Source organism: Mustela nivalis (assembly GCF_964662115.1).
Source record: "Mustela nivalis genome assembly, chromosome: 8".
Taxonomy (NCBI): domain Eukaryota; kingdom Metazoa; phylum Chordata; class Mammalia; order Carnivora; family Mustelidae; genus Mustela; species Mustela nivalis.
In genome coordinates, this window is record NC_139027.1 from 131,478,853 (window position 1) to 131,492,488 (window position 13,636).

The window sequence follows — 13,636 nt, forward strand, 5'->3', positions numbered from 1 at the left end:
AACATTGAAAGATTCCCAGCTGTAGTTATTTTCATCCATTAAAAAATTAATAAATCCCTTTGCTTTGGGGGAGTAGAAAGTAAGAAAAAGTCACTGCGGGCACCTGGGGGGCTCAGTTGGCTACATGCCTGCCTCTTGTTTTGGCTCAGGTCATGATCTCAGGGTTGTGAGATCACGCCCTGCATTAGGCCCTGTACTGGGTGTGGAGACTGCGTTAAGATTCTCTTCCTCTCCCTCTGCCATTCCCTACCCTGCCATGAATACTCTCTCTTTAAAAAAAAAAAAAAAAAAAAAAAAAAGGAAGAGGAAGAATTAGAAGAAATGTTTTGGGGCACCTAAGTGGCACAGTCCACTGAGCACCTCACTCTTGGTTTTGGCTCAGGTCATGATCTCAGAGTCGTGAGAATGAGCCCCATGTTAGACTCTACACTCAGCACAGAATCTGCTTGGATCCTCTCTCCCACTCCCTACACCGCATGATCTCTCTCCCTCTCTCTCTCATAAATAAGTATATCTCTTAAAAAAAAAGAAAGGAAACAGGCCTTGCTTCCAGGACTGCACCTCCTAACATGGAATCAGTCCCAAAGTGCACTGCTCTACGCTCAAACATGAAGAGCTTTCCTATCTCTGGTAAGGGGATTCTGGGGTTCTATGTGGCACCAGAAGGAAATGCTAGAAAACCGTAAACCTGAGAGGACGTCGCTGGCTTCAAACGGCAGGTATCCCATGTGGAAAATAACAAACAAACAAACAAAAAAACCCTCCACCTCCCATTCCCAGCTGGTTTTGTCTTCCTGCCTTCAGCCCCTGCCCACCGCCCAGGACACTCTGCAGCACCTTCACGAGATGAGCTGCTTTTCTGGACTTAGTAGGCCGAGCCGCCATAGGCAGGAGACGGCAGTGTAACCTACCACTGCTCTGGGCGGACGCGGAGCCCGAACGTGAACAGGACAGACCGTGTGACGTTGGATTCTCCAGCCTTGAACCCAAACCCATATGTAGCTGGAAATCTGGTGCAAATGAGCTTGTTCTGCGGAGGCCTTTTGGATTTCGCAGACCATAAACTCAAGCCAGACACAAAGTAATGGGGAGCAAAATGGATGGTGGCGGGACGGACCAGTGTAACACAGGGTCTATGCGAGCACCTCACGGGGGGCTGCGCAGGGATCTCGACCCCTCGCTGCGGAGCCTCCCAGCTTTTTTGTTAAGATTTTATTTATTTATTTGACAGACGAGTAGGCAAAGAGGCAGGCAGAGAGAGAGAAGGAAGCAGGCTCCCCACTGAGCAGAAAGCCCAATTCAGGGCTCGATCTCAGGACCCTGAGATCATGACCTAAGCCAAAGGCAGAGGGTTTAACCCACTGAGCCACCCAGGCGCCCCACCTCCCAGCATTTTAAAGAGAAGCAAAAAATACGGACCGCTTCTATTATATTCTACCCAAGTCTTAGCAGCTGCCATCGCATCCTTATTTTGAAGAGAAAGCAGCCCAGGAAAAATCAAGTATGTGGTTGCAGCGGAATTCAGAGCACAGGCTGGGGAGGTTTGCCACTCCCGATGATAACTCGATCGTGACACAAACTAAAACCCAACACCCCAAAAATATCTAACTGCTCTCTCAGCGTGCTGGAAATTACCAGCTTCTCCTCCACCCCAGCTCGCTGCCAGCATTGTGCAGAGACCTGAGGACGCACATCTGCAGCCAGAAAGAGCGAGGCAGACAGAGCGGGAGCCCGATGCCCTCTGGGGGAGACCGTGTGGCTGTTCCAACTGGGTGAGCAGGAGTGTGGACTAGACAGGACGGCTCTGAGCAGCAGCCCGGATCCCCCAGCTGCCCCCTGGACAAACGGACGCCCCTTCCCTGAGCCGGCCTCCGCTCCGGCGTCGGTAGGAGGGAGGATGATCCCCTACGTGGAGCGGGGGTCGCGGGGAGCAAATGAAATGCACCTCAGCCAATCCCCAGAGCCCCAGGAGCCCACCAGGCAGCCGGCCACTGCAACTGTGCTCCCCCCACACCTCCGCCTGGGGCCGGGGTCTCCACTGCCTTCCACAGGGGTCTCCGCCAAGTGATTTCAGGAAAGCATTCCCTTTCCTTAGAGCAGGCCCAGGACAGAGTTAAAGGGAACTTAGATTTGCTTAACAAAAATAAAGTCTCTGGGGGCAATGTCATGAGAGGCCCCAGAGTCGCACAGCTGAGCTACTCCCTACTCGGGGCCTCCGGTTTTCTTCTCAGTAAAATGAGAATAAAGCAGCTTCTGCAAAAAAGCACTTAGAACAATGCCCTGCGAGAAGCGAGAAGGCACTCGCTTCCTGCCAGCTCCCTCTTCTGCGGCTCGGCAGGCGTTTGAGAAAACATTTCCTGGATTTCTATATGGGATCGTGTGTGTGTGTGTCTACAAAATCAAACCCCCAAAGAGCAAAAATTATTGAAGGACAAAAAGCACACGATGAGATTCTCCAGAACATGCCTTGATCTGCGTGAGCACCTCCCCGGGCTCGCTCTAGTATTTAGTAACTAGACGATGAACGCACGGCAGGCTGCGCCGTCTCTCGTTCCGCCTGCCTCGCCAATGTGGCGTACACGTGTCCAGGCTTACGGTCTGCTCCACAACCCAGACGTGCTCCCTGACAGAGGGACGTGCTCACTCCCACATCTCCTTAGCCTCCACGCTGCGCTGCTGGGTCTGACCAGCTCTGCTTTAAGCACATCTGCTGGGAGGAGGGGCTTCGGGAGCCACACTCCTAGAACTCCAAGGTTCTGTTACTCCAACACCTATTTCCCACTGCCGTGAAGTGTCCTTAACCTCTTCAAGGGGCTCCCCTCCCCCAAAAGGAGCCAACAGAGTTCGGAGCTCTGCACATTCCAAGAGAGCATAAGACACCAAGAGGGTTAGGCAAACCTCAGGGACATCAGACTTGGGTTGCTGTCTTTTTTCACAAACATAACGGGGGGGGGGGGGGGGTCAGCTTCCATGACAGCTCCTACCCAGAACCAACCTACACCAGCAAGTTCAAGGGAAATGGCCTCTGGACGAGAGGACTAGCAGAGTTTCTGTCCCCTACGCCACCTTCAATAGCTGTCTGACAGGCAGGACGAAGAGGTCTATGCAGAATGGGCTAAGCTGACAGCAGAATCAAAGACGCCAAGAGTCTAAGAATATTTGGTGCATGGGGGCAAGTGATGATTTCCCCCACCCACCTATATCCTAAATATATCCACACTGGGTCATATTAGCGAACGAGAATAATCCCGAATCATCAAGATGGTTAACACTTGCCACGCTATAATGAAGCACAGGAAGACACGCGACCTGCTACGGGATTTCTCTTGCTCTTCAAAGAAAAGGCAGACTCTAACCACAGCTTGTATGATCAGGCCCTGCGCCCTCCCCCATCCATCTCTGACCAGCCTCTCCTCCCTCCCCCTGTCCCATGCTCCTGATTTTCCCAAGCACAGCAGGTTGGCTCTGCCTGTCCCTCCACCCAGACCTTCACTAAGCCCGGGCCATTACCTCCTAATCTGAGATCATCTTGCCTGTGTGTTTACTTGTGTATTATCTATCTTCCCTAGTAGGATGCCAGCCTTCTGACAGTCGGGGACAGTGACTGCCTGCTCACTCCCACATCCCCAGCAATCAGCCCATGGCCTGGCCCACAGCAGACACCAAAAGACGTCCAGTAATGTGGTCAAAAATCAGACAAAGCAAAATACTTCTTATTGAACCCAGGACCATCTCGGCAAATTCCCACTGCCTCCAGACAATGGGTTTCTAGCAAAACTCACTCTTTCGTTTTGTATTTGCAAGACAACAGGCAGAACTAAACAGAGTAACAGCTCAGATTCCAGTGTTTGAAATTAAACACTGTATTTTCTGTATATTCTGTGGGCATATATCATTTTTAGAGTATGTATTTTAAGTATTCTCCCCAACACACTCAAAACACTTTTTCAAACTGCTTGGTGGGGCTTCAAAAGGTTTTTGCCTCGTTTAATCACAACACAGCTTGACAAAAAAGAACAGAGGTATTAACCACGGCTCATCTGGGTCTACCTGTTGTTCTCAAGCACGCAGGAGCGGGATCTGCTAGGAGCTAGGTACAATTCACTTCCCTGTGAGCAAGGGAAAGGGGAGGGTAGACAGGCCGGCGGGGAGGGCTCCCACCTTGCGAAAACAGCCACCTCTTGTAATTTCCTATCTTGGCTTCAGAGAAAAGGCAACAGAAGGGAACCACCCAGCAATGATAAAGAGATTCATTTACTGGCAATCTGGGGAAATACTTCTGATCTCCCGAAAGCATTATTTTAAAAAGCAATTTGCATGGCGGTTTAATTGACTCCGAAAAATCCAAAAATGAACAGCCCAGCCCTTAAAATAGCCATGGTGCTGTTTTCATCAACACAACTAAGAAAGCAAGATTCTCTTAAACATACCTGAAAACACGGAAGCCCACACAGTATCAGGCTTAACACAGCACAGGACTGTACTTTTACCCACAAGATCACTGGCTGGCATCATGACAATAAACAACACAGTAAGACCTGGACCCCTCGCATCCATGACAGTATCAAAGGTTCAGTTCAAGGGAACACTTTTGCGGACGGTTTGAACTCCCACCTGTCATGTTGTCCAAAGAATCGAGCATCAACCTGCCCATCTTTATCCCTCAGAGCTTTTGCAGGCCAGAATGGAAACCCCTTCAGTTTTGCCCAGACCAAAGGATGTGGATTGCTCTAGAAAAAGAAAAAAATCCAGAGTTTATATGTATTTGACTGCAGGACACACATATAAAGCTTGGTGCAAGAGGATACAGCAAGGCCACCAACTGAACGACAAAAGTGCCAGGCAGGGTCTCCCAGGCTGGGGTTCCCTAGAAGGCGTGAGGCCAGGAAGCCCCAGGCAAAGCTGGTTCTGGGGGCAAATGACAAACAGAAGGACAAAGCACAGAGGAGACGAGGCTTGGACCCTGACTCTAACGCTATTACCCCGGTGGCCGTGAGCAAGAGTGACCACCTTCTCCTGCAACAGGGGACTGCAATGCCAGCACCTTCTGTTAGGTTAGGGGATTAAATGTGCATTCTATGTGGCAGGTAACAAGGGGCAGCATTAGCTACCCTTGTGCTTCATCGAGGCTGCCCAGAGCATTAACTATGCAGCTGTTTATTTCCAAAGGCAGGAAGAGCCATAAACCATGTTCTACTTTTCCACTTTACTTGCCTAATCTTGCCCCCCAGTAACCTCCACCCCTACACCTCCTCCCAACCTCCCACCAGCCCACCCCAAGAACATACTTCTCTCTGCAGAACACCAGTCTGGGAAATACAGATCCATGAGGAAAACTGGGTGATGTTTCTCTCCCCGCTCCCAACCCAAACCACCAAGCTGGAGAGACCATGGAGTCAATGCAGAGAGGGATTTCCAAACCTCCCAACACAGACCAGAAAGAACACACTCACCAAACTCTCCTCCCTACCTGCATTACCATGGGGGTGCCCCTCCCTGATGAGCTTCTCCTTGCTCTCTAGCCCACAGTTGGCCCGGGGTTAATAAACCCAAGGAATCCGAACACTCCCTTCGGCACATGAATTTTCAGCCCAGAGGTTTATTCTACCTAGATTATTTTCACTCTGCTGTAATTTTATCACTTAAAAAAAAAAAAAAATCATTTAAAAAAAACTTCACCCCAAGTTTCACCAAATAAGCTGCCTAGACAAAGTGGCCTTGGGTAGCCATGTAAGGCCTGGGGCTCAGAAAATGAAGGAAAAGAAGTGCAACTTACACAAGGCTCACAAAACCAGTTGTCTCGTTTTTGGCAAGCAGCTAGGTAACACTCCGGACATACTTCAATTTCATTCATCTGTAAAGGAAAAATATGTTAGCATGTGTCATCCCAGGGGCCTCACGTCTGGAGGAGGTCAAGGAATACATGCTGGTCAGCAGTTACGGTTAAGGTTAAGGTCAGCTACACCAGGTCCCACAGTGGGGAACACCTTCGACAGGAGTGCAACCACGTCCCACCAACCCCCATGCTTCACCTAACCCACGCTGCCAACACCACCACCTCCTCTCTCTCTGGACCATGTCCGAATCAGCTTCTACTTTTGTGCCCACTGCAGTCCCCAGCCTAAATGTCAGTAGTACAAGGCTGAGAAACTAACAAGGACATCTGAACTCCTGATGAGCTTCGCCAAGTGTGAACAAGCCTTGGCCCTTCTGAGCTCCCCAACCACCTCCAGCCACGGCTCTGGCCTCTGCTGACTGTGCTTGATTCCCACACATCTCCAACCGCACCATCCAGGGCAGGTGGTGAATACCATACTGCCCTTTTTATCCCCACTTATGACAATATGAAAATTCTGTAGTTTGGGGACCGTCCTTCTCCCTCTTGAAAAAGTACATTCCCATAGGGGCACCTGGGGGCAAGGTCAGTCACTGAGCATTTGCCTTCGGCTCAGGTCATGATCCTAGGGTCCTGGGATCCAGCCCTACATCAGGCTCCCTGCTGGGCAGGAAGCCTGCTTCTCCCTTCTCCCACCCCCCCTACCTATGTTACCTCTCTCGCTGTCTCCCTCCCTTTCAAATAAATAATAAAAACTTTAAAAAGAAAAAAAAAGGTACAATCCCCTAAAATATCTAAGTCTGACTTAGAACCAAGAGCCCCAGGAGCCCCTTTCTGGGATCGCAATTTAAACTCTACCATTTCCCAGCTCTATCATTTTAAGAACAGTTGTTCATTTTGTCGGAGCCTCCATCTCCTTCCCATTTCCTCATGGACAGAATGGGGATGTGAGGAATCGCTACCAAACAGATTCTAACAATTACAGGACGTAAATGTGAAGCACTTCAAGTGACACAGACATCAGCACATCAGTTAACACTGACCAGAGATCTGTCGGGATCACCAAAGGGTTCCACAGGTGCCAATGCACAAACTCCTCACACACCCCCCCTTTGAAGGCAAGACTGCTGTTACCCCCAACGTGATGGTTAGAGAAAAGGAAGCCCCAGAAAGTCAGGACACCTGCCCCAGGTCTCACTGCAGCAAAGTGGCAAGGCCCGAGCGGAGGTGGTTCACCACTGCTCTGCGTGTTGCTAGCACTGTCCCATCATCAGACTTGTTTTCCTCTTTATCCCTACTCCACAGAAGTGCCAGACATACAGCAGGTGCTCAGTAAATTATAACTGTAACGTTGTAACTATAATTGACTAACTTAAAGGTCAGTGAGTAAATGAGTGCATAAAAGAACAAAAGAATACATGAATGAATGAATGACGGCACCTAGTCCCTCCCCGACTCACTCTACTTGTGCGCTATTCCAAAGGTACTGGGTGAATCAGGTCGAGGACAGCCCTGGCTTTGGAGCCAACATAGTGGCAATGTATTGCCAATAGGCAGATTCAGAAAAACCAGATAAAGAGCATCTGGGTTCAGTAAATTTGACCTCAGGGCAACCCACTGATTAAAAGCCTAGGCTTGGGGCGCCTGGGTGGCTCAGTGGGTTAAAGTCTCTGTCTTCGGCTCAGGTCACGGTCCCAGGACCCTGGGATGGAGCCTCGCACTGGGCTCTCTGCTCAGCAGGGAGCCTGCTTTTCTCTCTCTCTCTCTCTCTCTGCCTGCCTCTTGGCCTCTTGTGATCTCTGTCTGTCAAATAAATAAATAAATAAATAAAATCTGCTTTAAAAAATTGGACAGTGAGAAACACATACCTCATGCTCACAGATTTTGATGACTACTTTTGCTATCTGCGTCAATTTGTGATTTCCTAAGGGGATAAGAAAATATGATTAATTCAAATAGAAACAAGATTAGTAACACCCAACCATGGGATTACACTTCCACTAACAAACAACCTTTCAACTTGCTTTCCCTCAGGATTAGGCTTCGAAGGCTAAAAACCAGAAGATTCTGGCTCCTGATATTGGTTCAATATGTGACTTCTCCCAAACACTGACCTATCTTAGGTGCCTCTGAGTCATCTCTGAAACTGGGCTCACAGGTTAATATTTCGAAAATGCTTTCCCATTTGAAAGGCCCCAATTAGTGGAAAGGAGCCTCATTTACCCATTGTTCCAGACTCCAACCCATGAAGGGTAACAGGAGAAGGAAAATAATTAAGCAGCTCTGTTGTGCCGCATGCTTCGAAATACACGTTCTTATTAACTCCTCAAGAACCCATGCTAAGAAGCAGGTAAGAATGTTCCTATTTCATTAATGATTAAGCCAAAGCTCAAGAGTCGTTGCTTACCCAAGACTACTTAGCTAATGAGTTGAAAATCTGGCCCCAGAGCTAACTCAGGATAGCCAAGAAAAGGAAGATAAGACAGCCAAAATGCCATGCTTTCCACACATTGTTAATTTCTTAGCAAAAAAATTTTACACACAAACATACACACACCCATCCCTATATTTCTGGCTTGATTTGAAAACTCAGAAGATCTATAATTCTGTATCCAAAAACCACTGGGGTGTCCACGGGTGACCCCTTCAGACCAGGTAGCAGTCCATGCCCCTAGTTCTTCAGTCTCTAGTTCTCCCCTCAGTCAATGGCCTTCCTGGCTCATGCTGCTATTTTTCTGCCACCTAATCTCATTCACTTGTTTATGTGACCTTACCAGCCTTTCTATATATTTAATACTGCTTACATGAATTCTAAACCATGTGCCTCTTTTTCCCCTCCCCACACCATGGGCCCAACTACTGAACTAATAATGCAGACCCTGTGCTTTGAGCAGACAGCCACCCACGCAACCTCTTCCCTTACACATCAGAAAACAATCAACACTAGGACCATACAGGAAGAACACACAACTGTGCTCTTTAAGATCTTACAACCAAAAAAACAAAAAACTTAACATCCTGGTAAGGAACTCAAATTAAATTACTACCATCCAGGAAGTGTGATAAATACTAGCATAGGCAAGTACAAGTACTGTGAGATCTCCTAACAAGAGCACCAAAGTATGGTCTCAGTCCATAAGGGATGGCTCCTCAGAATACTGACAGGCTGACATTGAAGGGTAAGAAAAAGTCATCAAGGGAGAGCGTTCTAACAGGGAATAAGAGGAACTGAATGGAGAAGGACACTGATTGAGCTACCTGACCAGAAGATACACAGAGAGGACTATGGGAGAAGGTAGGGCAATATAAAAAAAGTGCCTTGAGAAAAGATTTTAATGGGAATCCTCATCCATTCTGTCCAGAAGGCTCAACCCACAAAAACGCAACTGACGCAACTTTATCAAGAGTACAAAAAACTTCTAAAATGCAGTAATAAAAACACAAAAGATTTGAATACTTATTTTACCAAAAGAGATATACAAATGATTAATAAGCACATGAAAAGATACACAATACCATGAATCCTAAGGGAACAGCAAATGAACACCATGTGACCTAAGAGTTCACGCTTCCAAGGATAGCTAAAATAAACAGACAACACCAAGTGCTGACAAGGATGTAGAGGAACTAAGACTCTCCTATGCATGGCCAGAAGAGTACAAAATGGTACAACCACTCTGCGCCAAGTTTGATAAAATATCTTGTAAATTTAAATAGAAACCTATTCAATGAGCCAGCACTGCCACTCCTAAGGATTTACCCATGAGAAATGAAAATGTATGTCTACACAAAGACTTGCACAAGAATGTTCACAATGGCTTTATTCCCAATAGCCCAAAGGTGGAAAAGAACCCCAATGCTCCTTCAAAATCCACAAACGGAATAGCTAAATAAATTGTATGTGGATACAGTGAAAAACTACTCACGGTAATTAAAAAAAAAACAAAAAACAAAAAAAAACAGATACACACAACAACATGCATGAATCCCCCAAAAAAATTACATGGCATGCAATTAGCCCAAAGAATGCACTATGACTCCATTTATATGAAATTTTAGAGGATGTAAAACTACTTATAGGAACATAAAAAACCAAGGAGGGTGAGTTTACTGGTAAAGAACAAGGGGGACTAGAATAGAGTGATGGAAATATTCTAGATTTTATCTGAGGCTGTAGTTATATTTGAGGTGGTTACACATCTATCAAATTCAGAGAATGTTCTCTCAAAATCTATGCATTTTATTCTAGGTAATTATTCCTCCATTAAAACAAAGATTCTAAAAAAGTCAGCAATATCCTATGGCCACAAGACACTATGGAAACCAGCTCATCCCTTAAAATGCACAGAGTCACCATACCCTATTCGCACATATTAGTGATCTATACGCACATATTCTCAGCTTTTGGTCCTGGCATGTGAAAAAAAGAACACGATTTTTTTAGGAAGGGCGGGAGACAGAACACGGCATGAACACTGTCTTTCTTAGCAGTGACCTAAGCCACCCACCTCCATTGTAAATGATGCAGTTGTGCAAAATCCATTTCGCATCAGCCAGGAAAGCCTCTGTGCATCCATACATTTTCTTTTTAGCGTTCTGGGGAGAGAAGCCAAGGAGCATAACAACCCTTCAGTCTGTACAAGCCGCAGCCACTTAACACCTGCGTCCCCACATCATTTTCATAGCAGTCATTTGCCAAATTAATTAATGCTTTTACCCATTTCCCAAGATGCTATTATATTTGAGATCTAGAACTCCATAAAAATGAAGTCACTGAATTCATCGCTAACCTGAATTGTTTCCTCTTACAGCAGCTGTCATTTATCAAGCAACCCCTTTCAAGAAACCAGGATATTTTAATAACTGACATGGTTTTTATTCATTGTAACAGCCTCACAGAAGCCTTGTGACTAAGAACGCAATGACACACTTACTATCATCACCACGTTACAGACAAGGATATTGAGGTGTGGGTATGCCAAGGAACTTGTGCAAAGTTCCAACGCTATTAATCTGTGAAGCTAGGATTCCAACCCTTTCTTTTTTGAATGCCTTCTTTTCTTGAAAACCATGAGGGTGTGTGCAATTTTTCAAAGCAGGTTTCATTCAGCATTTGGGGGCCAGCAAAAAAGACAATATAAGGTGTTCTCCTCATCCGTGCTTTTCATTACCCGTGGGTCTCATGCCAAAAATTTGAAAATTAGCACCAGGGTGATATGCACAATCTAACATGTTCCAAGTGTAATTTTCAGGATGGAATTGTAGCCTGAACTTTTAAAAGCACCTTCAGGCATTAAAGACATATCCGTAACAGTAGAGTAAGTTCTAGGAAGCCACATCTTTATCAGCAATCTGAAGGTTTCCCAAACACTTAATTTTCTCTTTTCTCCTTCCTGCTGCCCTCATTAGCACCTCTGAGAGAAAGAAAAGAGGAGGTAAAGCTCAAATCAATCAAATCACTGATTCGTAGAAGTGTGACTTTTTCAGGTCAATTTTTCAGACAATCAGCAGCAGAAGTAATATTTGGAGCTAATCAGTGGAATTCAACACTCCATTACAATCCTTGGAAGAATGTTACAGAAGTTAAGGGATCAAGAGTTCTTCCATCCAAATCAAAAGGGTACGGAGGAAAGGCAGAGAAACCATCTAACTTGAGATGGGGCCCAAGAAGTGAGGGAGGGTCTTTAGTCATCTCGGTAACTGTGGCTACAATGGTGAGGTTCTCTGATGGAGGCCAACCTTTTCCAATGTACAAAGGTCCATAGGATGGAAGATGTATTCCGCATAGTCAGGATGCTGTTCCAAGGGAACAGGCTTCTGGAATGCATCTGTCTATAAAAGAAAATATGGACACACACACACACACACAGAGACACAAACCCATCATTACTGTAGAAAACAAAGCATTAACAGTAACAAAGTACTTCCAAAATGGAGACAACTTTTCAGACAATAGAATTCTAGTGGTTTCCACAAAGAAGGACCTTGGGGAGTACTAAGCTGGTTCACCTTCTAGTTCTGCCTGGTTAACAATAATCATGGTGGGGGGGGGGATCCTACTTTGTTATTTGTATCATTTTCAAAATACATCCCAGTAATAGTTCCAGTTCTGCTCTATCAAGATCCACAAGAACAACAGACCATCAGCTACTTAGACCTGAACTCTGAATAAGGCTTATTATTATCCTGCAAACACCCATAACCAAAACAAATGGACAGTAAAACGTGGCCATACCCAGAGATAACACACTTAATGAAGTTCCCCCTTAGTGCCAACAGATATTTTACACTTGGGGGGAAAATTCAGACAAGTGAGATTTTTGCTCTTCCTTCGAGAAGCAAATATTCAACACAGAGACCATGTCAAAATTTTTCACTTTGCACCATGCCTGCATGAATCAGCTCAAAGTGCAAGGCCCAGTTTGTTGATGGATGGTTTTTACTCATCAATATTTAAAAATCTGCAAGATTTGTAGTTGGGGCATCTGGCTGGCTCATTAGGTAAAGCGTGCGACTCTCGATCTCACATTGGGTGTAGAGATTACTTAAGAATAAATCTCAAAATCAATCAATAAATCAATTATTATCTAAAATATTTAATTAAACACCAAATGAGGGCGCCTGGGTGGCTCAGTGGGTTAAAGCCTCTGCCTTCGGCTCAGGTCATGATATCAGAGTCCTGGGATCAAGCCCCACATCGGCTCTCTGCTTGACGGGGAGACTGCTTGCCTTCCCCTCTCTCTGCCTGCCTCTCTCCCTACTTGTGATTTCTGTCTGTCAAATAAATGAATAAAATCTTTAAAAAAAAAAAAGAAAGAAAGAAAGAAAAAACCAAATGACAGCCAAGCAAGGCATCTGAAAGGGCTACCACTTGTTGTCAGTGGAGCCCTCTTCTACTCAGAAGGACAGTGTGTGGCCACTGCAAGTTACAAAGATGCTTCAATATCATCGGCAACTTTCTGCCCCGATTGATTTTATATCAAACAATTTATGTGAGAAATTAAGCCCTTCTTCGATTTTTCTCTTTGGTTTTTAAGTCTGCAGTGTTGACAACCCTACATGAATCTGTTCTTTTTGTGCAACAGTTTCAGCAGAAATAATTTAGCCTATGGAAAAGCAGGAAGTAACTCCTTGTCACTCAATATGAAAAAGAAAAGACTGCAGTTTAAAAAAAAAAAGTTGTTTTTCTTTCCAAACTGAGGCTATCCATGCTTCTGCTTCCATTGACGGAGATTTTGTTACAGAGACAAATAGATTCCCGATTTAGCAACACCCAATTGGCATGCTCTGAATTATTTTCATGGTATCAAATTTCAGAATATAATCTCTAAACAAAAGCTTGTGGTTTTTGTTTTTTGGTTTTGTAATTTTTAAGAAATTAAGCCAGTGTCTACTCGATACCCTGGAGGTTCTACAGGGCTGCATATTCCCTTGACATAGAAAGCAGACTCTGGAGAGTTTAACAAAGGGTCACCACTAGCTCATATTCTCCCTCTGTGCAAATGGGGAAAGGGAAAACCCTACCCTTAAAGTTTCTCTAGACTGGTCTGCACAAAGAATGTCGTAACATGTTGATTATATGGCCACACCATATTCTTTTTAAGAATGAGGCATTTTACGGTCATCCTCCTAGAAAAGGTCACCAAAAAAAACTAAAACCACCATGACTGTGATGTGCCCAGGACTCTGGGGCGGGTAACCACTAGGAACCAGGGCGTGCAAGCTAAATATGGCAGCCTTACTTTCTCATCTGGATTTCCTTTAAGAGGCAAAGGCTGTCCATCAAATCCTACTTCAAAA

General features: G+C 45.5%; 1 protein-coding gene across 50 annotated transcripts in view; it reads right to left on the reverse strand.

The window, feature by feature from the left end:
* ZMYND8 (zinc finger MYND-type containing 8) overlaps nucleotides 1-13,636 on the reverse strand; it is a 139,626-nt gene that overhangs the window by 59,660 nt on the left and 66,330 nt on the right. For all 50 annotated transcript variants that reach the window (XR_014315369.1, XR_014315370.1, XR_014315371.1 and 47 more), the window contains 5 exons: nucleotides 11,576-11,668; nucleotides 10,345-10,432; nucleotides 7,705-7,760; nucleotides 5,777-5,854; nucleotides 4,615-4,730 (listed from right to left, as the gene is read on the reverse strand). Coding sequence is in view for 47 of the 50 variants with exons in the window: in XM_082744821.1 (XP_082600947.1) it covers nucleotides 4,615-4,730; nucleotides 5,777-5,854; nucleotides 7,705-7,760; nucleotides 10,345-10,432; nucleotides 11,576-11,668 (431 nt within the window). In the remaining 3 variants the exon portion in view is untranslated. The remainder of the gene's footprint in view (nucleotides 1-4,614; nucleotides 4,731-5,776; nucleotides 5,855-7,704; nucleotides 7,761-10,344; nucleotides 10,433-11,575; nucleotides 11,669-13,636) is intronic.